A 24,630-nucleotide genomic window follows, 5' to 3' on the forward strand; every position below is an offset into this window, starting at 1 on the left:
AGAAGGTTGATGTGAAGCAACCTTTCCTCTGGAGACCAAAGACCCTTGACCTCCAGATCCCTCAGATGAGCACCCCACCCTAGAGTGGATGCATCCGTTATCACCGTGGCCACCGATGGAGGTAGATGAAAAGGCTTTCCTTGTGACAGGTTGCCTTCCACGCTCCAACAAGACAGATCCGCTGCAGTTTCTCTGGAGATCCTCACTGACTCCTCGAGATCTCCGTTGTGCTGATACCATGCCTGCGGAGACACCACTGGAGTGCCCTCATGTGCCAGCGTGCATGGTTGACCAAGAGAATGCAAGAAGCCATCAGACCGAGCAGGCGAAGGACCTTCAGGACTGGAACGACCGCTCCATTGAAAAATAAAGGAATCATTTCCTGAATGTCGCGAATCCTTTGAGGAGGAGGGAACGCACGACAAACAGTAGTGTCCAGTACAGCACCTATGAACAGGTTGCGCTGGGAGGGCACCAGGTGAGACTTGGGTACATTTATCGAAAAACCAACCTGAACAACAACTGAGTTGTCTCTTGCTGATGATGGAGAACCTTCTCTGACGACTCCGCTTTGATCAGCCAGTCGTCCAAATAAGGGAACACAGGTATCCCCGACCTCCTGAGATGAGCTGCCACCACCGCCATCACCTTGGTGAAGACTCGAGGCGCAGTAGTAAGACCAAACGGAAGGACCGCAAACTGGTAGTGTTGCGATCTCACCGTAAAACGGAGATACTTCCTGTGCGACTTCAGGATTGGGAAGTGGAAATACGCATCCTGCAAGTCGAGCGACACCATCCAGTCTCCTTCCAGCAGCGCTTGAAGAACCTGAACAAGGGTGAGCATCTTGAATTTCTCCTGCTTCAGATAGAGATTCAAGATCCTGAGATCCAGGATTGGACGCAGTCTGCCATCCTTCTTGGGAATCAGGAAATACCAGGAGTAGCATCCCTGACCCCTTTCCTGCTCTGGGACCACCTCTATCGCACCCTTTCGTAACAGAGTTAGCACCTCCTCCCGCAGAAGAGACAGATGTTCCTCGGTGCAAAAGCCTTGACAAGGAGGGTAATTGGGAGGGAATTCCCGAAAGGGAAGGGCATACCCATTTTCTACAAGATTGAGACCCCAAAGATCTGATGTAACCGATTCCCAATCCTGTAGAAAATGGGTAAGCCGACCCCCAACCGGACCCACATGATCCTGAACAGCGGATCTAGGGCTGCTTCTCTGAGGCAGGGGGGTTGGAAGAGGTGGAGGAGGAAGAGGCCTGACGTCCACGAGGACGCGCTCTTTGCTTTCCCCTGTACCATCTGTACATAGAATTTTGCTACTGCTGCTGTTGCTGCTGCTGCTGTTGGCCTTGCCGGAAATTCCGAAAGGAGCGACCAAAGCCCCTGAACCTCCTGTTGGTCGAAGAGCCTCTGATCTGGAAACCTAAAGACTTAGCTGTCGCTCTGCTATCCTTAAATCTCTCAAGGGCCGCATCAGCTTTCTTCCCAAAGAGACCAGAACCATCAAAAGGAAGATCCAGAAAAGTCGCCTGAACATCAGCCGAAAAGTCTGAGGACTTCAGCCAGGCTGACCTCCTAGTGGCGACAGCAGTGCCCATGATACGAGCCACAGAGTCGGCAGTGTCCAGACCACTTTGAATAACCTGGCGAGCCGCCGCCTGAGTATCAGGGATCACTTCCTCAAAATCCTTCCTGCTGGCATCAGGAACTTTAGGAACCAGGACACGCAAAGAATCCATCAGGGCATGCACATATCTCCCCATCAGACAAGTGGCATTAGTTGACTTCAACGCCATGCTTTCCGATGAAAAGGTCTTTTTTGCAACCTGGTCTTGTTTCTCCGCTTCCTTTTCACAAGGAACCTGGGGAAAGGCACTAACACTCTTCTTAGAACAGGCAGCTTGAATGACCAGGCTCTCTGGCGAAGGATGAGAAGACAGAAAAGCAGGGTCCTCAGGTGCAACCCTGTACCTTCTCGCAACACTCTTAGAAACCGCAGGAGCCGACAATGGTTTCCTCCACACCTCCATAATGGGATCCGTCAAGGCATCATTAAATGGAAGCAAAGGCTCAACCACGGAACTCGGAGAATGCAAGACCTCAGTGAGGATATTGGATTTAAACTCCACCGTTGGCAAAGTCAATTGAAGAAGTTCAGCAGACTTCCTCATAACCAGATGGTAAGGTTGGATATCCTTAGAAGGAGCACCAGAGCCTGAGGGCAACTCCCACTCTGGAGAGAAATCAAGACTACCTGAATCAGCCAACTCCTCAAAACAGCTCTCCTCCAATTCACCTTCCTCCACATCAGAATGTGAATCCAAGTACCTTTGCTCTTCCAAAAGGCGTTGAGCTTCCCTTCTGGACCTCTCCTTCACACGCCTCGTAGCCGGATCCACCCGCGGCTCCGTCGGCCGATGGCACAGAGGAATGCCCTCGAGGACGATCAGGAGCGGGCGACGCCGGAATCGGCGTCGACGACTTCGGCGGAGCCGAGAATTGCCAATTCGGCGTCGAAGTCGGCATGTAAGGCATAAACGGAGCCGGAGGATAGGAGTGAGGGACTCCCAGGCTGTAAGCCAAAGGACCCATGGGACCCGAAGGTGCACCAGAGGGGTACCACGCCCTTGAGAAGACGCCATACATAGCGTTAAGAAACGCTGAAGGGTCCTGGCCTGGGGCAGGAAAGGGCGGTTGAAAACCCTCAGGCCGGTCCTGAGGAGGGATCGGATTCGGCTCTTCAACAGGCGCAGAATCCACATCCTCCCGAGCCTCTTCCTCTTCTCGGGCCGGGGACGGTGCCGGAGACGGATTCGGAGCTGGAGTAGCATTCGGAGCCGGAGTGGGAGACCGCCCATGTGACTCCGAAGGTGAGGCCTCACCTTCAGGCTCAGAGACTTCCAGAGTAACCACCTTCGAACGTACCTTCTTCGGTGACCTCGACCTCAACTTCGAGCCCGACTCCTTACCAGAACGACGTCGGGACTCATGTCTCCTCTTCTTATGTTTCTTCTTCGACTTCAAAACATGATGCGATGCCGACCTCGAAGACGACCCCTCTCGAGAACCAGACCTCGACCTCGCCCTCAACTTCGACCTCGCCCTTCGAGAACGAGACCTCGACGATTTCTCCTTCCCAGCCTTCATCTTGGCAACCAGGAGTTTGGCCTCTCTCTGCCTCAGGGCCTTCGGGTTCATCTTCCGACATGAAGAACAATCTTCCACATCATGGTCGGAACTCAAACACCAGATGCAGTCATCATGCGGGTCGGTAATAGACATCATTTTACACAGCTCCCTGCAGGGCTTGAAGCCGGTCTTCTTGGATGACATCGTCGAAGAGACAGGATACAAAGAAGCAGAAATTTGCAACAAAAAGGCAACAAAGTACCAGTTGGCTACAGAGATTCCCGATAACCGTTAGTGTCGACGACACGGAAAAAAGGGAACTGATGTCATCACGCCGGCGTGGGCCTATTATAGGCGTCGGTGACGTCAGCGGAGTCGCGAGCGGAGCCGTGTCTCTGTGACGTCCGATCCACGTCGGCGCGAGGCTACGAAAAGAATTTCCGAATGTTGCTGACGCAAGGGGGATATTCACAAGGTGAGGAATCCACACGGCAGATGTATCTATCAGAAATATTATATAGGTCCTCCTGACAAAATCTAATGACGCAGTAGCAGCTGGTGTCAATGCGGTATTTTACATAGAGTTATTCCGCTTTGCCTTCAAAAACGGGCTCATGCGCAAGATCAACATATGGCCATACATACTGGATTTTCATATGGTGCCTGTCGAGCACTACTGATTTACCCGCTATCACCACTTATTTTCTTGAATCTGACATCCTGTGCCACATTTCTTTAAGCTCTGGTACTAGAATATCTTTGTCAGTATATTGTCTGGCATACATATTCTGTACTAAACATTGTTGATAGAAGTTATCACCACATTTAGGTCAGGATATTGATGTCAAATGATATTCTATATGTAATATTCTGATATATAATCCTATTAATTATTACATTCCCACCCACTGTAAAACTAAGTTGGTGCTCTCTTTTCAAGAGCTGGTATATTTCTTGCAGCTCCCACGATATCACCAATCCTGTGGTACATCCTACAAAATCCCTTCTATTGCCACTGGGTAATTAATTAAACTTTTTCATGTCAGGAATATCTTGCTATTTGTTGGTGCCCCATTGGATCTCCCATGCATTTCTTCAGCTGGGCTCTCTACTCACATCCATTGTGGCATCAAGATAATCATCCTATGTAAATTATTTCAGAACCTCTGGGAGAGCCATCTGTATAACCCTGTTAACCACACAATGGCACATCTGCTGGTTTCCATACTGACTACAGATCACAACAGAACTATTTGGGATACCAAAGGTCTGACTGGATGATCAGTAATAATTCTGCTTTGCCACACCAGTAAAGATGTAATGTTTTGCAGCTCCTGCCCTGAAGCTCCTGAGGTTTCCCAATATTGAGTGAATAATTACCGTCTGCTTACCGAGTACTTCAGGATGCTGTCCAGAGTGTCAGAAGTCACCAACATGTTGCTCTCTGTCAAATCCCTTTGAGTGATGGTAGTGTACATACAACGTACAATAGCTAGTTCCTGCAGGGGTGTTAACTGGGTAAAAAGCACATTTTATGCATCTGAACAACAGGGTCAATCAGGGACTTATTCACAAACTGTAACATACTATAGAATGCTTTTCACAAAACCTATATCTGAAGACTTCTGCCTCCAACTCTCCTATCTATTCTATGAGGAGATATATGCCCCTCATGTATACCTACTGTTTTTTCTATCTGTAGGAAGGATAGGGGTGATTGGCTGGAAAATGGGGAACATTTATTATAAAATGGGAGGGATTTTGGAAAAGGTAAGGGGGTAAAAGGAGGATAAAAGAGGTGTTTAGGGAGGGACAAACACCTACCCACAAAAAGGTAAGCTTGTTGATATTCCCAAACTGTACTTACTTTATTACTTAAGCCATAAAGGTCATAAAACAGTTACAAATGTTTTTCCGCCCAGATCTGGAGTAAGTGCAGATTCACACATGTCAAACCACTGAAATTACAACACCATTCCATAACAAATAATGGAGATAAGGACGTAAAATAAAACCCAATAGAAATACATGTTAGAAATACATGAACTTATTTTAAATTAAAAAAAAGATATATCTATATATATATCTATCTATCTATATATAGATCAAGGCTTCACAAGCCAAACGCATAGACATTTTGTCTGCCACTTGCTACGTTTCATTACATTTCATTTTGTTTCGCGGAGTGCCTTCCCGGGTGATTCTTTTGGAGCAGCCCTCTTTCCCCCTTTGCTATTTTCAAATCCCCCTATCAGGATGTATGATGGTGTTCACATATAAAAATACACTCTTTTAAGATGTACCTTTCACTGTTAAGCAAGGCCTGAAACAGGCAATGCCGTAATGCGCCTACTTGTTAATTTAAGAACAAACTGTGATCCCTTGAGTGCTCCGTGTTGTCCCATTGAACCCAAGTTATAGTAAACCATGTCAGCAGATTTTAAGCAATAACACTGACAATCTTTGGAGAATGGTTGTAAATGTATATATGCTTGGAAATGGTGAAGTGACAAAAGCAGTAAAGTTACTACAAAGTCTAAGAGCAAATGTACCTGTGTGTGTGTGTGTGTGTGTGTGTCCTTTTGCACTGGTAATCATTGACCTTTTTCTGGTGCTTCATTTTTCTCAACTATACATACCCAGAGGAGGAACAAGCCATGAATGCTTGCTCTCTCAGAAATCTCTCCTTTATATGAACCTCAAGATTAACGGGTCCCAGGATGCTTGTTTCGGGTGCAGGGAAGACCTGGCTTGGCAGTTTGGGCTGGACTGTTACTATGAGGCACAGGGTCAAGACTAGTTTGCATATGGCTGGGTCTGAACTGGGTTTGCGAAGTGAGCTAAAGAACTATGATGGATTCAACCCAAATCTGTGACTGGGCTGAGTGACTGAGGGTTTCAGCGCTCTGTTTGTCATCTCCTTGTGTTTGCTGAAATGTGATATAACACTGCAATATCGCACAATAACTTATTTATACTGCACATTATAGCAACACACTGCACTACAACCCAATACAACCTAACCTATTACAGCTGTACTTCACACCACACAGTCCTTCACAGTACAGTAAAGCCTAGAATGTCACACTACAGCACTACACAATAAACACAATGTTAGACAACCACATATGTAGCTAAAGCTCACTGCCTCTCATTGCCTTGAGTGTCATGTAAAGCAATGGAGACTCACAGATACCTTTTTTCGATGTTCCAGGATTTTACAACACGATAAAATGGTCTCATCTGGTTTGACAGAAGCAGACGTATCCAAAAAGCCCATAAGGCTTTCTATGTCCAAGCGCCGGACCGATTCCATCAGTCGAACTGTAATGACAACCCCAAGAAATAGGCACATATACGAATAATGTCTAGGCAGATGTTGCTCTTTAGTCATTTAGAAAAACATATCACAAGACATTTGTAACTCGCAGCGCAATCTGCATGAATTTTTGAAGGTAGGACAGATTTCCAAGATTCATTTGTGCTTGTGCAATTTATGCTGTATGTTATTTTTTTACGGCTTGATTACATATGGAATGCAAGTGTTATGCTCTCTATATATATGTGCTTATGAACTACTGGTAAAACTAGCATTGCCATAGGCAATAGATCTCAACCCCTAAATTGGGTTGCCACCTTTCCTTCCAAGAGAAAAATGCAGTAATATGTTAATGTTTTAAGAGTCTGCAGAGGCCCAAAATAGGACTTTAAACACAATCGTATGTATTAATTCGCAAAATGACTCTTCTGTCTTTGTTTACTTCAATCATTTGTCATGTATCATTAACTCACGCATAGAACACATTTTAATTGGTTTTCTATTTATATTTGCTCTTTGAAGTATACACAGATAAGGCATAAAAATTCCTGCTTTAGGTGATTTAGCTTTTTTTTGTTCCGACTGAAACATTAAAATGACAGTGGTGCTTATAGGAAAGAAGTTAGATGGCAATCCTACCCAAGAACCATATTTGTTTTGCCAACTTTTTTTTTAGATGACTTCTGTGGATGTACATTTGGGGCCCGATGTAGGTAACATTGATTTACCGGTTTTCAATTACCGAATTTTACAGATTCGGTAATTGAAAATCGGTAAATCAATGTGGTTGACATGTAGGTATTTCCAGATGTGTAAATCCCGAATCTGTCACATTCGGTATTTACCGAATCTGTAAATACAGAATCGGTATTTCCCATTGATTCCTATGGGCTTCAAAGCCCATAGGAATCAATGGGATATACCGATTCTGTATTTACAGAATCGGTAAATACCGATTTTTGCAAGGATGCAGGGGGTGTCACTTTGACACCCTCTGGCACCCCACAAATAGGCATGTGCGCCATGTGGCACACAGACATGCCCTAAGGGCATGTCTGTCTGTCACATGGCTAGGTGTGCATGCACACATGTGCATGCACACCTGAAATCGGTATTTTACCACACAATAGGATTGTGTGGTAAAATACCGATTTTGTAGGGCCTTTGGGACTCAGAAGAGTCCCACCTACATCAGAGATTTACCGAATCGGTAAAATACCGATTCGGTATTTTACAGAATCGGTAACTTTACCGATTCAGTAAAGTTACCGATTCTGTAAAAATGTGCCCCTACATGCCAAATCTTGTTTACCGGTCGGTAACGGCCGAAAATACCGATTTTCGGCCGTTACCGACCGACCTACATCTGGCCCTTGATGTAATAAAAAGGGACCCCCTGAGTCTGGATAATGTTCCTAGGACAGGGTAACAGTAAATTCAATAATAACAGTTCCTAGACAACAAAATACCTATTAAAGATAAGGTTTCACACAAACAGTTAATAAACAAAGCCTCAGTATACTAACACAGCAAAAACATTTTAAAGAAAAAATATATATTTTTTTATTTTGTTTCAGTGCATAAAAATCAATTATTAAAACTAAAGCAACATCAGCATACAATCATACCAAATAATACAGATATCAATAATACATAAAAAAACTTGTGTTTCTGAAGATAAAAAATTACAAGGGTTTTTCAAGAATTAAAGTAGATACAATGACACTCTCTACGCGCGTTTCGGCGTAACAACGCCTTCTCCAGGAGAAACTCTTGAGATTCTAAATATAAACAAAAATATATACACATGAACATACATAATTGTATAACACAATGCAGTATACTGAGGCTATATGGATAAACTTGGTGCAAGAAAGCGAGGTGATGGACTAAAAAGTGACTATAAATTAACATTGCAACATGTAGTGTTAACAACACAATGAAATAAGCGACATTAAAGTTATACATGTGCAATAGAAGTTGAATTTAGAAGGAGGAAAGAAGTACCACTGACAAGGTTAGAGTATAGGTAGTGTTCAGAAAGAAAAAAGATACGTGAAATAGTTGCTCGTACACAAAAAGGGCAAAGAGGCGAGGAGCACCCCAGATACCCAAGAAACAGGAAGGCATGGAGCTTTACCTAACAATGATCGCAGTCTATGTACTAGAAAGTGCTGGGTGAGCGTGCTCTGACTGATATAGGCCTCTATTTAAACAGAGAAAGAGTGAAATGATTCACTGAGGTGTACTACCGCAGTACCAACTGTGAAGAATAAAAAAGATCATGCAAAGGTACCTAATAATGGCAATGAAGGTGCGAAGTCGAAGATAGACGTCGACGCACCAGATGGATCTCAATAAAGCAACCTGGAACCTCTATAAAATGATATGAATTGGTCACTCCAATTGCCCCAAAAAAGGATATCAAAGCGGAGGATGGGACATGCAGAGTCATATAAATACCTGTTCTGTTCTGAGGTACTCCAACAAGAGATTCAGTATAGTAGATTTCAAGTAAAAAGACTAGATAGCCGGATGATCGGGCACAAAGGAGCTGCAGTGAATAAGTAAAACCACATAAGCACTTGCAATTAGATGTCTAAAGTAGACTGCCATCCTATATGTACTATGCTGTGATTACCTGTATGACGACAGACCAAATGAAAATTCTGAGTCCTGGATAACTCATCAGTGGATTGGTTAAATATGAACAGACGTCAAAGGTACCTACTTATGAAAATCTGCAATAAAGGATAATGCGTTGTCACTAAATTGCCAACTAATAACAAAATTATAATGTACAGGGTGAGTAGAGACTATCTTTGCTCGCCCCAAAAATAACTTGAACAAGGGTGGGCCGACTCTAATATAAAGAAGAGGAATGCGGGTCTCGATTCCCCCAAATACATCTATCTTAGGTCGAAAGTTCTGTGGTGGTGTCAGTTATGTACAACCACAGAATGATGTCAAAACAACCTACAGAGAGTCCCCTTAAAATGTCAGAGAGGACCCAGTGGAAGAAACTGTAGACCACATAGCAGGAATATTAAAGAAGGACCTCGCGAAATTGGACCTGCCTGAAGTCAGCTGTCGAAATTATTGGCAGAGTATCGCACAAAAGGGGCAAGGACGGAAATAATAACTTAAAGTTGCCAAAAACATGCTATTTGAACGGGTCCTAATTCAACGTCCAAAAATTACCCAATGCAGTCAGACTTCAAACAGCAATCACGTAGTACTTACTTAGAGCCTCGCGTATGTGGACCAGCCTGGAATCGGCTGCCAGGATAAATGGTGTGCGGTTCTTAGTAGCACGGTATTTAAAGCCACAAATCTTGTTTGGCATCTGAGATGAAAGCGCGCGAATAATAGACGCAATGTGAAAACACGTGAGTAAGGATACGAGCGACGGATGACTGGTACGCTAAGCTACTGAAGGACTGGCGCCTATCAAATATAATAATAAAAAGAAAAGAAAGACTTAAAAAAGCGGATAGAGGATGCAAACATAAAATAACTGGTGCGCTGGCCTAAGGAAGGGATTTAAATAAAAGAATTTAAACAAACAGAAGTGCATAGTGATGAAAATAGGCAATAGAGGAATTATTTATAACGAATATTTCAAGTATCGGCTGAGATCAAAAATGTATCGATAGTAATATATAAAAGGGAATAATACTGAATAAAATGATTAAAGCAGATACAAAAATTAATAATACGAAAAGAAAAGAGGATGCCAATATAAATGTGATTGCTAGGAAAAGTCAGAACAGAGAACTACTATGTCATTATGTGACTAAGGGTACAATAATTGGAAAATTCCCAAAACGATTCTGCTATGTCAAAATAATTAGTGGCTCATATGTCAGGTATTATACTTAATTGCATTTTCCCAAGGGATGTCGTTATTTAATCCCTTGATGTTTGCTGCTAAAGAAAAGATCCAAAAGACCTCCAGTTTTTTACGGTAGTCTTCGGTTTTGGTACTGCTATCATACTCAAAATTTTCAATAATAAACCAACGTATGTCGTTTGGTTTGTGTTGGCAGTCTAGCTAGTGTTTTACTAGGGGAGCATTGATTTTCGAAGTATGTATCGCTGATCGGTGTTCAGTTAACCTGATGCAAAAAGATCTCGCTGTCTCACCCACATGACCTAATCCGCAAGGACAAACCAAAAGATAAATAACGTTCTTGGTTTTACAATTTGAGAACCTGCAGGGACGGATGGTATATCCTTGATAGAGAATGTACACAAATTCACAGTTGTCAGCTTTGAATGGATTTTCTTATGCTTTAAGAAAATCCATTCAAAGATGATCCCTGCACATGAACATACATCCATGTCAGCCATCTTAGAATGGATTTTCTTAAAGCTGATAAAAATGCATTGGGAAGTGTCTGTCATGTCTACTTGTGCATGTGGAAGCACCAGCAGACATTTGGAATGTTTAAAAAACATTTTATGATTACTGTCTCCCAATACAACAGTTTGCTGAGCTAAGAGCCCAAAGGCTCTGGAGGGTCTAGGAAATGTTGAGGGGCAGTCTTAACAAAGAGAGGGTGGTGGCAGAAGATCTGGCAGCAGGAGAAAAGAAGAGAAAATAATACTTCATATGCACTGCAGTGCAATATCTGATGCTTGTAGTGGAAGAAATCATGCCATACAATTAAAACTGAGTTAGTAGAAAAGGCTCAAATGAGCGACAAGCACAAGAATAGGGCGGAAGGCCATCAAAACAGTAGCAGAGAAGTGAGAGAGACAAGAAAACCACCCAATCATGAGCAAAGAACTGACATAAAACACAAAGACTACTTTTTGTTTTGTATTGCTAAATAGGTCTTCAACAATAGACATCTAAAACTAAAGAGGCCTAAAAATAGCCCCAAAACGAGAGTCAAACAGACTACTTTTTCTAGGTTATTGGGGCAGGTGGAACAACTGATTGAATTTTTGAGAGATGTACCAGTCAGTGGCTGGCATATGGCATGTTATCATATAGATTCTTGGAGAATACATCCCAAAGATTTTTAGGTACTCGAAAGCTATCATCGCCATCCCGTATTACAATTGGTGTACCACAAGGATTAACTCTTTCCCCAAGTCTTTTTAACCTCTACATGGAACCGCTGGCTGAGATTCTATGACAGCCAACATCTTATTTCATATGTATCCTGACGACACACAGATCTACATTAAAGTCTCATCACTGGAGGAGATTAAGTCAATGAATGAAGCGCTAACGATGGCCATTCAATTGCTAACAAGTAATTAAAGTAAACAAAACGAGCAAAGAACTGAATTCTAATAAATCCCCCCGCAAAATCTCTTCTGAAATAAAGGAATGGACTACACTGATCACCGTGCTTAACTGCACCCAGACCTTAGTGGACTCAGCCAAATCACTAGAAATCTTGTTGGACAAGAACCTGAACATGCAAATCCACATCAACTTGATGGCTAAAAACGCCTGGTACCACCTGAGTTGTCTTAGAAAACTGAAACCATTGCTATAAACGTCAGACCTCAAAATGGCGGTTCAGGCGTTGGTCATCACGAGTATCGAATACAGTTGTTCAACTTTATCTGGCCTGCCGAAGACCTCAACAGCGCCACTAAAAGCTTGTCTCAACGCAGCCACAAGACTCATAACTGGATCATTTAAAAGCTCTGAACTGGCTACCATACGATGCCAGAGTACAACTCAAACTGGCCTGTATCACACATAAGGCGCTACGCTCAAAAACACCGGCATACCTTGCCCAGAAAGTGATGATATTCTTTAGAGGCAGGTAATCCATAGGCGCATAAGATCTTGTGCTGGAACCGCTGTGCTTCCAGTAAAAGAAAACATACAACAGAGCTATCTCAGGCACCGCACCCACAATATGGAACTTGCTCCCGTCAAACATTAGAAGAATACCATTCTATTCAAAATTCAAGAAGGAAGCTAAGATCTTCCTTTTTTTAAAATATATTGATTGATTTTTGCACATACACACAGCACAGTTCAGAGAGAAAAAAAATCTGCAGAAAATCAAACATTCACAGCACAATATTACAGTAACCAACAAAAGTGCATCAGTAGACTCAACCTAGCCCACCCACAGTCTACCATATCCCTACTAATTGCGGGATCTAATAATTACACAAAATCATAACCAATAACATAAAACAACTAATATAACCCAATCTGCTAGTCAATAAGATCAGTCACCAGCCATACCCTCCTTCCAGGCCGATATTGGCTCCCAAATTTTCTTTCCTAGTCTCCTCGCCCTCCTACCCCTTCTAGCATATATACCTTTTTCTAGATTGTAGACAGCGAGGAGAGTGGCCAGTAAGCATGGGCGAATTTTGCGAATCTCGCGTTCGCGAATTTTGCGGATTTGCGAACTCGCAATCCGCAAAATCCGCGAATTCCCGCGAATTTGCGGATTTTTTTTTTTTGTGTTCGCCCGTGTTTCTGCCAGTTCGCAAGGGTTTTTACAATTTCGCAATTTGCGAACTTACCTGTCGGGTCGCAAGTTTTGCGAACTTGTTGTTTCTACGTGTCCAGCCTGTTTGGGACACTCTTCTTCATCACTGCCACTCTCTGTCACCACTGCCACTCTCTGACTACTCATGCCACCCTCTGGCCCACCCATGCCACCCTCTGTTTCATCACCACACCCTCTGGTTGTCCAGTGTACATTATTTTCGGCAAAGCAAAGCACACCTTCCCTGCCTCAAGTGACCTGAATTAATTTGGGGCTGATTAATGTGTCACAGAATATTTTTTTAGCTGGCACCTGCTTCCTTAGTGCGCCCTGATTAGTGATCTTTTGCACTTGCTAAGTGCTTTCATTGTTGCAAAATTAGTTACAACACCTGCCCTGCCCCAACTGACAATAATGAATTAGGGGCTGATTAATGGATTTTAACTTCCAGCCTGGCTCCTGCTTGTCTCCCTTAGCTGTAATTCAGGACCTTTGTGGCATATGTGTAACTATTCTGAGGTTCAGAGCAGGGTCACATAATAGTTGCAACTGGCAACTGAACTCTGGAGGGGCCCCTCAGGAAGCACTACAGGAAATGGCTACTAATGATGAGCCTGAACTTTTGAACCTGGTAAGTAGTTTCAGTTTTGCTAAGATCGTATTTCTGCAATTTAGCACTTATTCGCGGGGCGCGAAGTTGTACTGGGAAGCCGCGAACTCACGCGAACAGTGCGAGCAGTGCGAGCAAAATCCGCTGCTCGCGGATTTGCGGATTTTGCGGGAGATTCGCGAATCTCGCGGATTGCGAATTTCCCGAAAATCCGCAAAATCCGCGAGCGAAACGGATTTTCCGCCCATGCTTAGGCCAGCCACTATTGCATTACTGGTGGTGTTTTATCCAACTGCGTCCTTGCTATCGCAAGTCTAAAAACTGCCATAGCCACAAACAGAAATTCCCCATATAGGCTATCCAACTCTGCGCTGACTCTAAGTAATATCAGGGGTGGAGTAAGGGTAGTGTCAAGCCCAAGCGTATCAGACAAAAAGTCTTCAATGCCCTTAATGAGTGTGTGGAGCTGAGGGCAGGTAGCAAAAATATGTATACTGTCTGCCCCTGGTGTATTGCATCGTGGGCAGGTTGTCCCGGAGGCCCCTCCGCACTGTGCTATTCGTGCCGGAGTGAAATAGAGAAAGAATAATGTTTTGTAGTGCTGAGCTTGGAGAGAAGCTGAGCATAATACTCATTAGAACGCCCTAGTTCTAATGAGTCCTGAAAATAGCCTGCCTCGATCTCCAACTTATTTGCCCACTTGTCTCCATGTTTTTCCAGGTCGTCCGGTTTCTTTGCTGCCAGAGCTGCATAAAAACTACAAATTGAACGCTCCTCCTCCCCTTTCAATGGCCTCCATAATGTTATTTTTAGCAAACCCTGTAGCCCCCCCTTTCCTATTGCTTAAAAAACTACGCACCTGGAGATATTTGAAAAAACTCCTCCTGTTTATATGAAATTTAGCCTCCAGTCTTGAAAATTGCTGCAAGCCCCCATTTGGACCCAGCAGGTCCCCTATTTTCACGATCCCCTTACTTGTCCACCCTGCCATAGTTACGTCAGCGAATATCAATGGGGGTCGGGTTCTATTTTTATACAGCCGAGTGTATCTATTAAACCTTCCCAAACCAAATTTCCTTGCAAAGGCGGACCAAATATTATAAGCGGCCCGAATAGTCTTGAATCTTGTCCTTTTGAAATAGGAATAATCGGTACAGCTAAGAAAACAATTTTCCGTATCTGAGCCAAGAATAGTTGCGTAAACGAACAAGTTACTTACCTTCGGTAACGTTTTTTCTGGTAGATACTATATCTGCCTGTGGATTCCTCACCTTGTGAATATCCCCCTTGCGCCAGCAACATTCGGAAATTCTTTTTCGTAGCCTCGCGCCGACGTGGATTGGACGTCACAGAGACACGGCTCCGCTCGCGACTCCGCTGACGTCACCGACGCCTATAATAGGCCCACGCCGGCGTGATGACATCAGTTCCGCCTTTTTTCCGTGCCATCGAGGCACACGGACGGACCAATGACAGTAGATATATACAAAGTATACACAGTATACAACAGTCAAGGCAAAACACACAGTGCAAAGCAAATGCAGGAAAGCAAATGAAACATTTCCTTGACATCAGAATAAATATACATTACAGTACAATAACTCTGGCATAGAAGAGTGGACAACGGGGAGGCGGGTGGGTCAGTGAGGAATCCACAGGCAGATATAGTATCTACCAGAAAAAGCGTTACCGAAGGTAAGTAACTTGTTCTTCTGATAGATACATCTGCCGTGTGGATTCCTCACCTTGTGAATAGAGTCCCACAGCAGTCCCCACTCCCGGAGAAGGGTGTCCACTCTTCTAAACCAGGAAATCCTGAAGGACAGAGCGCGCAAAGTGGCCGTCCCTCCTGACTTCGGTATCCAAGCAGTAATGCTTCGCGAAAGTGTGGAGGGAAGACCAGGTTGCCGCTCTACAAATGTCCTCCACAGGAACACTTCTAGCTAAAGCAGAGGATGTCGACCTAGCTCTAGTGGAATGAGCCCTAATACCCTCTGGAGGTTCCTTACCGGCCAAAGAGTAGCAGATCTTTATACACAGAACGATCCATCTTGATAAAGTTCTTTTATGGACCGCTCTTCCCTTCTTGCAGCCAGCAAAGCCAATGAAGAGCTGATCATCCAAGCGACAGTCTTTAGTTCTGTCCAAATAAAAAGACACCGCCCTCTTAGGGTCCAGACGGTGCAACCTCTCCTCCTCCTTGGAAGGGTGTGGGGGAGGATAAAAGGTAGGGAGGGTAATGGATTGACCAAGGTGGAAAAGAGTCACCACCTTAGGAAGAAAAGCAGCCCTGGTCCTTAGAACCATCCGATCAGCATGTATGGACAGGAACGGGGGCTTGGAACTTAGAGCTTGAAGCTCACTCACCCTCCTTGCCGAGGTAATTGTAGCTAGGAAAACTGCCTTAAAGGTTAAACGCCTCATAGGACATTTATGAAGAGGCTCAAAGGGAGAGCCCATCAGAAAAGTCAGAACAAGATTCAAGTCCCACTGAGGTACAATAAAAGGAGTAGGAGGAAACTTGTTTACAAGACCCTTCAAAAACCTCAAGACTATAGGTGACTTAAAAAGAGAGGGCTGATCAGGCAAACAAATAAAAGCCGACCGCGCCGAAAGATAGCCCTTAACTGTGGCAACTGCCAGCCCCTGTTGCGCCAAAGAAAGAGCAAACCGGAGAACATCAGACAAACGGGCTCTCAACGGGTCAATTTTATTCTCACCACACCAAGTGACATATCTTGACCATCTACATGAATAGACAGTCTTAGTGGAGTCACGCCTGGCTGACAAGACATCCACCACGTCAATCGTGAGAGAATAGGAAATCAGGTTGCCCAGTTCAATCTCCAGGCATGAAGGTGCAATGTCTGGAGGTGGGGGTGTAGAACCTGCCCCTCCATCTGAGAGAGGAGGTCTGCCCTGAGAGGGAGACGGAGCGGCGGGTGAGAGGAGAGGTGGAGTAGATCTGTATACCACACCCTTCTTGGCCAATCCGGGGCGACCAATATAACTTGGGCCCGGTATTGGCGAATTTTCCTCAGAACCCGAGGAATCAAGGGTATGGGAGGAAACGCGTAAAGGAGTTGATTTCCCCAACTCAACTGAAACGCGTACCCCAAGGCTCCTTGCATCGGATACTGGAGACTGCAGAATGACGGGCAGAGAGCATTCTCGCAAGTGGCAAACAGGTCCACCCGAGGAGTCCCCCACATCCGAAAGACGTGACGAACCACCTCCGGATGAAGCCTCCACTCGTGGTCGGCAGAGAACTGCCGACTGAGACTGTCTGCGCGCACGTTCAGAACCCCGGCCAGATGATTTGCCATCAGACAAATCTGGTGGTCCTGAACCCAGGACCAGAGACGCAGAGCCTCTCTGCAGAGACACTGCGACCCCACTCCTCCCTGCTTGTTGATGTACCACATCGCGGTCATGTTGTCCGTCAGGACTTGGATCGACTGACCGCTAAGGGAAGGGAGGAAGGCCTGGAGCGCCAAACGTATCGCCCGCAACTCTAGAAGGTTGATGTGAAGCAACCTTTCCTCTGGAGACCAAAGAAAAAAGGGAACTGATGTCATCACGCCGGCGTGGGCCTATTATAGGCGTTGGTGACGTCAGCGGAGTCGCGAGCCGAGCCGTGTCTCTGTGACGTCCAATCCACGTCGGCGCGAGGCTACGAAAAAGAATTTCCAAATGTTGCTGGCGCAAGGGGGATATTCACAAGGTGAGGAATCCACACGGCAGATGTATCTATCAGAATTCGGTCTATACCCCCATCTCCCACCAACCCCTGCATGAACTGTAGTGCTGCTGCCCAATAATAGAGTCTAAAGTCCAGAGCCCCCCCCCACCTTCCTCTTGCCCTAGGTAAAGACATAAACCTATATGCCCTCCTAATTTTCCTATGCGCCCATATGAACCCATTCAAGAGTGCCTCCAATTTATTAAACCAAATTGCCTCAAATAACAGAGGGATTGCCCTAAACAAAGATAAAAACTTCGGAATAATCAGCATTTTAATTACGTTTGTGCGTCCTACCAGAAAAAGATGGAATTATTCATCCTCACCAAATCCACACTAACCTTAGACATTAGGGGTGCCATGTTTCTTTCCACTACCATATTTAAATCTGCAGAGTTCTCCACCCCCAGATAAACTGCAGCGCTGACTACCGGAGAATCATTACACACAGCGTAGGAGTTTTTAACTATTTGGGTCTTATTGCTATCAAGCCTATACCCTGAAATTTCGTGCCTCCAATTCTATCTCATTGATGGCTAGGGCGGGGTTGGGGGTAACTATTGCCACATCGTCTGCATATGCTAGTATTTTAAGCTGCCTGCCATTAACGCTTACAGCTGGAATATTTGGGTTCCTTTCTAGTTTACGTAGTAAAGGATCCATATACGGCACGAACAACAGAGGTGACGATGGGCAGCCCTGTCTAGTTCCCCTCCTAATATACACCGATGTGGTAAGTCCTTTGTTAATCCTAATCCGGGCTGTCGGTTCCCTATATAATGCTTGTAATGCTCTAATATAGCCTTCCCCTAGGCCATACCATCTCATTACCTCCCAAAGGTTATCCCAAGAGACCATATAAAACGCCTTTTCTGCGTTTAAAAATAGGGCAGCAATAGGGTCTCCTGGGACTTCGGCGGCATCAAACAATGTAATAACATGTCTGATATGCTGGGTGGTGCCCTTGCCTGGAATGAACCCATGTTGTGTGGTACTAACCTAGCCATCTATTACTCTAGCCAGTCTTTTCACTAAGATTTTTGAGTATATCTTTGCATCAGAGTTCAGGTGGGTGGGACACACTGGAGAAGGGAGAGAAAGAGACCCCCATACACTTCAATGGGTGTTCTTTCATTCAGTAATAGATCACAAAGGAAACGGCCCGGACACATCTCAGGAAGGCGATGGGGCTAAGGGAATGTCTCAGAAAGACTGGAGCTGGGAGCCTGGGATTAACCTTTTGATGCACATGTTGCTGTGGTTGTCATCGAGGTGTGAACTCTAGTCACTCCTATGGCCTCTGTTGTGTGACTATGAGCTTCAGAGTCTCTCCTGCTATAATAGACAGCCTTTCAAGAGAAAACAGAGAGAGGAAAGAGCACACTTCTAAAAGAAGCAGAACTCCAACATAAAACTTAAAAGACTCAGACCCTAAATGACATTTGGGTACTGGAAAAAAAGTATAAGAAAGGTTGGTTGAGACCCCAAATGTGTCTTCTGCCAAGCTGCCCATCTGGCTGCGTGAGGAAGGGAAGCTCTGCAAGACTTCTGCCTGTGACCTGGACTGGGGGCCAAGGCCTGATAGTTTTCCTGCTGGGTAAGAGGAGGGCATCACCCATTGAAACCAAGGCCAGCTGCTCTGGAGCCTAGAGCATCATCGCCTGCCTGCTTGTCAAGGTCAATGTGCCCTGTTAGAAAGAGGAGCGTGTTGAAGGGAGCGAGGCCCAAAAGGGAGCTCTGAAAAAAACTCCCAGTGTGAGATTTGAGGAGAAAGCTGTGCACTGGATGGGTACTTGTCTATGTGCAAGATCAAATCAGCGACACCCGGATGCCAAAAGAGGGCCACCGTGGACTCAGCAGTGAATCAAGAGCTGTGTCAAGAGCGTTAAACCCAGCCTGTACCACTTGGTTGCAATGACTCTGTATGTCAGGAGGGGCCACCATGTCAGTAATTGTTGCCAACAAAGTGCCAAGACCTGTGCGGGCCTTAGCGGTGACATCGTATGCCAGGAGAGGTGTTGTGGTATATGTTCCTGCGAAATACAGACTGATATCTTGCCAGCAGGTACTGCAGCTACCCCGTGTGCCAGGAGGGATTACCAGTACCCAGTACTATAAATGTTTGGGATGTTGCCTGAGTATACTGAAGCTGAGACCTGCAGCTTCAGTAAGAAGCACTAAGACCAGCCCTTCGACCTGACCCTTGGACTCCAGAGTAGGTTGAGAGGACTTTGCCCCGTCCCTGGTACGGTGTCGGGGCACAAGGATCAACCCCCTCCCCTTGATTAGGAAAAGCTGAATTTACCACACCAGTGGAACCAGAGCACCTCCTATTGCTGTTGAAGCCGGCTCTGCTCCTGAGAATAGAACTTGCACCTGCTCGGTGCTGCCACGCATCCAGAGTGCAGTTCAACTTGACTGAGCAGGAGTGGAGCATTGGAAGCCCCCGAAGTCAAGGCACGCTCTGTAGTCCGGAATGTTTTTGGGCTGCTGTATATTAATACAGACCTTCCAGGCTCAGGGTCACTCTCTGATAAGATGCTGTGTCATCATAGACACTTTTCACTGCTTCCAAAGAGTGGCCACCAGTAAATGGTGGGCACCTCCAACCACATTACAAGAAAAAGTGTGAGACCGGGATTTGCGAGTTAAACACTAGAGCCCTGACCTCAAGGGGATTGTGTTATTGCTTTCAAATGCTGAAATACAGAAATACTTTTTTTAATATAAAAACAAATACTTCACTTGTCATTGATTTATTGACATTACAGAGTGCACTTCGAGTTATGAGTCGTGTTTATCTACACTTCCCCCACGAGGGAGCCTTTAACTGGTTATCCACAGCTATCACTGAGAGTCAAGTGCAGCAGGGTTACTAAGTTCAGTTGCTCAGGACCCATAGTAGATCGGACCCTGGGAGATCAGGAGAAGAAGACCTCAACCACAACAGTTGACTCCAATAGTCCCTTCATGCCTTGTGGCCCTCTTCAAGAGGTTTTGGCACTGGTACTCTTAATTTCTATAGTCAGACTCCTCAATTGTTATGTTATTCAAAAGCCCTCGAGCATACAAGACAACAGACCCCATGAGCTCTCTAACCTATATAAAAGGGCCTTGATTGGAGTTCATCATATTAGACACCTTTGGTATTTACTAATCACAAAGAGCCTATGGTCAAAAATGAGGGTTAGATTAAGGGCATGAGTATCACTAGATTTAATGTGAATTTTGATTACAGAGTTCCATATAACTGCACAACCTAAAGATAGTAGATCACAGATGGTCCTCTTGTCATGGCCCAAGTTACTGGTGCTTGAAACAATAACATAACATAACATAACATGAAATACCATAACAACATAACAAAATGAAACATAACATAACATGACATAACACAACATAAAAAAACATAACAACATGACATACCAAATTATAACATAACACAACAAAACACAATACATATTTCTGATTGTTGCATTGATTATATATTAATTTAGAAGGTTCTTCTAATTTGCCTCTACAGCGAAGTATCACATTTTTTGAGAGAGGTTTACAAGTGGCGTGCCTGTCTCATGCCCCCCATTGGAATTCTTTAGTATGATGTTACAACGTATTTGTTGCAACGCATGCCTTTGCCATGCATGCTTCACAACACGATTGCCTTCCCCATGCATATCCTTTACCACGAAGATGCCTTTAACACGCACACTTTTACTACGATTTTCGTTGTATGCATGTTAACTGCATTTTTATGTTAAAGGATATCTCCGATCACTATTTATGAACCCTAAAGTTACCGGAGAATCATTGCACACAGCGTAGGGGTTTTTAACTATTTGGGTCTTATTGCTATCAAGCCTATAACCTGAAATTTCGTGCCTCCGATTCTATCTCATTGATGGCTAGGGCTGGGTTGGGGGTAACTATTGCCACATCGTCTGCATATGCTAGTATTTTAAGCTGCCTGCCATTAACGCTTACAGCTAGAATATTTGGGTTTCTTTCTAGTTTACGTAGTAAAGGATCCATATACGGCACGAACAACAGAGGTGACGATGGGCAGCCCTGTCTAGTCCCCCTCCTAATATACATCGATGTGGTAAGTCCTTTGTTAATCCTAATCCGGGCTGTCGGTTCCCTATATAATGCTTGTACTGCTCGAATATAGCCTTCCCCTAGGCCATACCATCTCATTACCTCCCAAAGGTAATCCCAAGAGACCCTATCAAACGCCTTTTCTGCGACTAAAAATAGGGCAGCAATAGGGTCTCCTGGGACTTCGGCGGCATCAAACAATGTAATAACATGTCTAATATGCTGGGTGGTGCCCTTGCCTGGAATGAACCCATGTTGTGTGTTACTAACCTAGCCATCTATTACTCTAGCCAGTCTTTTCACTAAGATTTTTGAGTATATCTTTGCATCAGAGTTCAGGTGGGTGAGACACACTGGAGAAGGGAGAGAAAGAGACCCCAAGTACACTTTAATGGGTGCTCTTTCATTCAGTAATAGATCACAAAGGAAAGGGCCCGGACACATCTCAGGAAGGCGATGGGGCTAAGGGAATGTCTCAGAAAGACTAGAGCTGGGAGCCTGGGATTAGCCTTTTGATGCACATGTTGCTGTGGTTGGCATCGAGGTGTGAACTCTAGTCACTCCTATGGCCTCTGTTGGGTGATTATGAGCTTCAGAGTCTCTCCTGCTATACTAGACAGCCTTTCAAGAGAAAACAGAGAGAGGAAAGAGTACACTTCTAAAAGAAGCAGAACTCCAACATAAAACTTAAAAGACTCATACCCTAAATGACATTTGGGGTCTGGAAAAAAAGTATAAGAAAGGTTGGTTGAGACCCCAAATGTGTCTTCTGCCAAGCTGCCCGTCTGGCTGCGTGAGGAAGGGAAGCTCTGCAAGACTTCTGCCTGTGACCTGGACTGGGGGCCAAGGCCTGATAGTTTTCCTGCTGGGTAAGAGGAGGGCATCGCCCATTGAAACCAAGGCCAGCTGCTCTGGAGCCTAGAGCATCATCGCCTGCCTGCTTGTCAAGGTCAGTGTGCCCTGTTAGAAAGAGGAGCGCGTTGAAGGGAGCGAGGCCCAGAAGGGAGCTCTGACAAAAACTCCCAGTGTGAGATTTGAGGAGAAAGCTGTGCACTGGATGGGTCCTTGTCTAGGTGCAAGATCAAATCAGCGACCCCCGGATGCCAAAAGAGGGCCACCGTGGACTCAGCAGTGAATCAAGAGCTGTGTCAAGAGCGTTAAACCCAGCCTGTACCACTTGGTTGCAATGACTCTGTATGTCAGGAGGGGCCACCATGTCAGTAATTGTTGCCAACAAAGTGCCAAGACCTGGCGGGCCTTAGCGGTGACATCGTATGCCTGGAGGGGTGTTGTGGTATATGTTCCTGCGAAATACAGACTGATATCTTGCCAGCAGGTCCTTCAGCAACCCCATGTGCCAGGAGGGATTATCAGTACCCAGTACTATAAATGTTTGGGATGTCGCCTGAGTATACTGAAGCTGAGACCTGCAGCTTCAGTAAGAAGCAATAAGACCAGCCCTTCGACCTGACCCTTTGACTCCAGAGTAGGTGGAGAGGACTTTGCCCCGTCCCTGGTACGGTGTCGGGGCACAAGGATCAACCCCCTCCCCTTGATTAGGAAAAGCTGAATTTACCACACCAGTGGAACCGGAGCACCTCTGATTGCTGCTGAAGCCGGCTCTGCTCCTGAGAATATAACTTGCACCTGCTTGGTGCTGCCACGCTTCCAGAGTGCAGTTCAACTTGACTGAGCAGGAGTGGAGCATTGGAAGCCCCCGAAGTCAAGGCACGCTCTGTAGTCCGGAATTTTTTGGGCTGCTGTATATTAATACAGGCCTTCCAGGCTCAGGGTCACTCTCTGATAAGGTGCTGTGTCACCATAGACACTTTTGACTGCTTCCAAAGAGTGGCCACCAGTGAATGGTGGACACCTCCAACCACATTACAAGAAAAAGTGTGAGACCGGGATTTGCCAGTTAAACACTAGAGCCCTGACCTTAAGGGGATTGTGTTATTGCTTTCAAATGCTGAAATACCAAAATACTTTTTTTATTTTAAAAACAAATATTTCACTTGTCATTGATTTATTGACATTACAGAGTGCACTTCGAGTTATGAGTCGTGTTTATCTACACTTCTCCCACGAGGGAACCTTTAACTGGTTATCCACAGCTATCACTGAGAGTCAAGTACAGCAGGGTTACTAGGTCCAGTTGCTCAGGACCCATAGTAGGTCGGACCCTGGGAGATCAGGAGAAGAAGACCTCAACCACAACAGTTGACTCCAATAGTCCCTTCATGCCCTGTGGCCCTCTTCAAGAGGTTTTGGCACTGGTACTCTTAATTTCTATAGTCAGACTCCTCAATTGTTATGTTATTCAAAGGCCCTCGAGCATACAAGACAACAGACCCCATGAGCTCTCTAACCTATATAAAAGGGCCTTGATTGGAGTTCATCATATTAGACACCTTTGGTATTTACTAATCACAAAGAGCCTATGGTCAAAAATCAGGGTTAGATTAAGGGCATGAGTATCACTAGATTCAATGTGAATTTTGATTACAGAGTTCCATATAACTGCACAACCTAAAGATAGTAGATCACAGATGGTCCTCTTGTCATGGCCCAAGTTGCTGGTGCTTGAAACAATAACATAACATAACATAACATGAAATACCATAACAACATAACAAAATGAAACATAACATAACATGACATAACACAACATAACAAAACATAACAACATGACATACCAAATTATAACATAACACAACAAAACACAATACATATTTCTGATTGTTGCATTGATTATATATTAATTTAGAAGGTTCTTCTAATTTGCCTCTACAGCGAAGTATCACATTCTTTGAGAGAGGTTTACAAGTGGCGTGCCTGTCTCATGCACCCCATTGGAATTCTTTAGTATGATGTTACAACGTATTTGTTGCAACGCATGCCTTTGCCACGCATGCTTTACAACACGATTGCCTTCCCCACGCATATCCTTTACCACGAAGATGCCTTTAACACGCACACTTTTACTACGATTTTCGTTGCATGAATGTTAACGCCATTTTTATGTTAAAGGATATCTCCGATCACTATTTATGAACCCTAAAAATTAACCCTTATAATTTTCCCCTTAGCAATACCACCCCCTCATTCCCCCTTACCTCTCCACATCCTCTCCACTCCAAACACTTCTGAGGTGATGTTTCACATTGTTAGGAGGAAACAGAAGTGTCTTTCTGTTTCTTCTAACAACGCCTATTGCCTACCCATTTTTTTTCTTCAAATTCATA

The 24,630-nt window shown here is 44.7% G+C and overlaps 1 protein-coding gene across 1 annotated transcript in view; it reads right to left on the reverse strand.

Annotated features, from left to right (window-relative positions):
- Nucleotides 1-24,630, reverse strand: part of LOC147691811 (uncharacterized) — a 162,306-nt gene that overhangs the window by 12,598 nt on the left and 125,078 nt on the right. The window contains exons 3-4 of the mRNA XM_086939480.1: nt 6,337-6,464; nt 4,532-4,654 (exon numbers count right to left, since the gene is read on the reverse strand). Of these exons, the coding sequence (XP_086795606.1) occupies nt 4,532-4,654; nt 6,337-6,464 (251 nt within the window). The remainder of the gene's footprint in view (nt 1-4,531; nt 4,655-6,336; nt 6,465-24,630) is intronic.

This window comes from Lissotriton vulgaris, chromosome 9 (assembly GCF_964263255.1).
Source record: "Lissotriton vulgaris chromosome 9, aLisVul1.2, whole genome shotgun sequence".
Lineage (NCBI taxonomy): Eukaryota > Metazoa > Chordata > Amphibia > Caudata > Salamandridae > Lissotriton > Lissotriton vulgaris.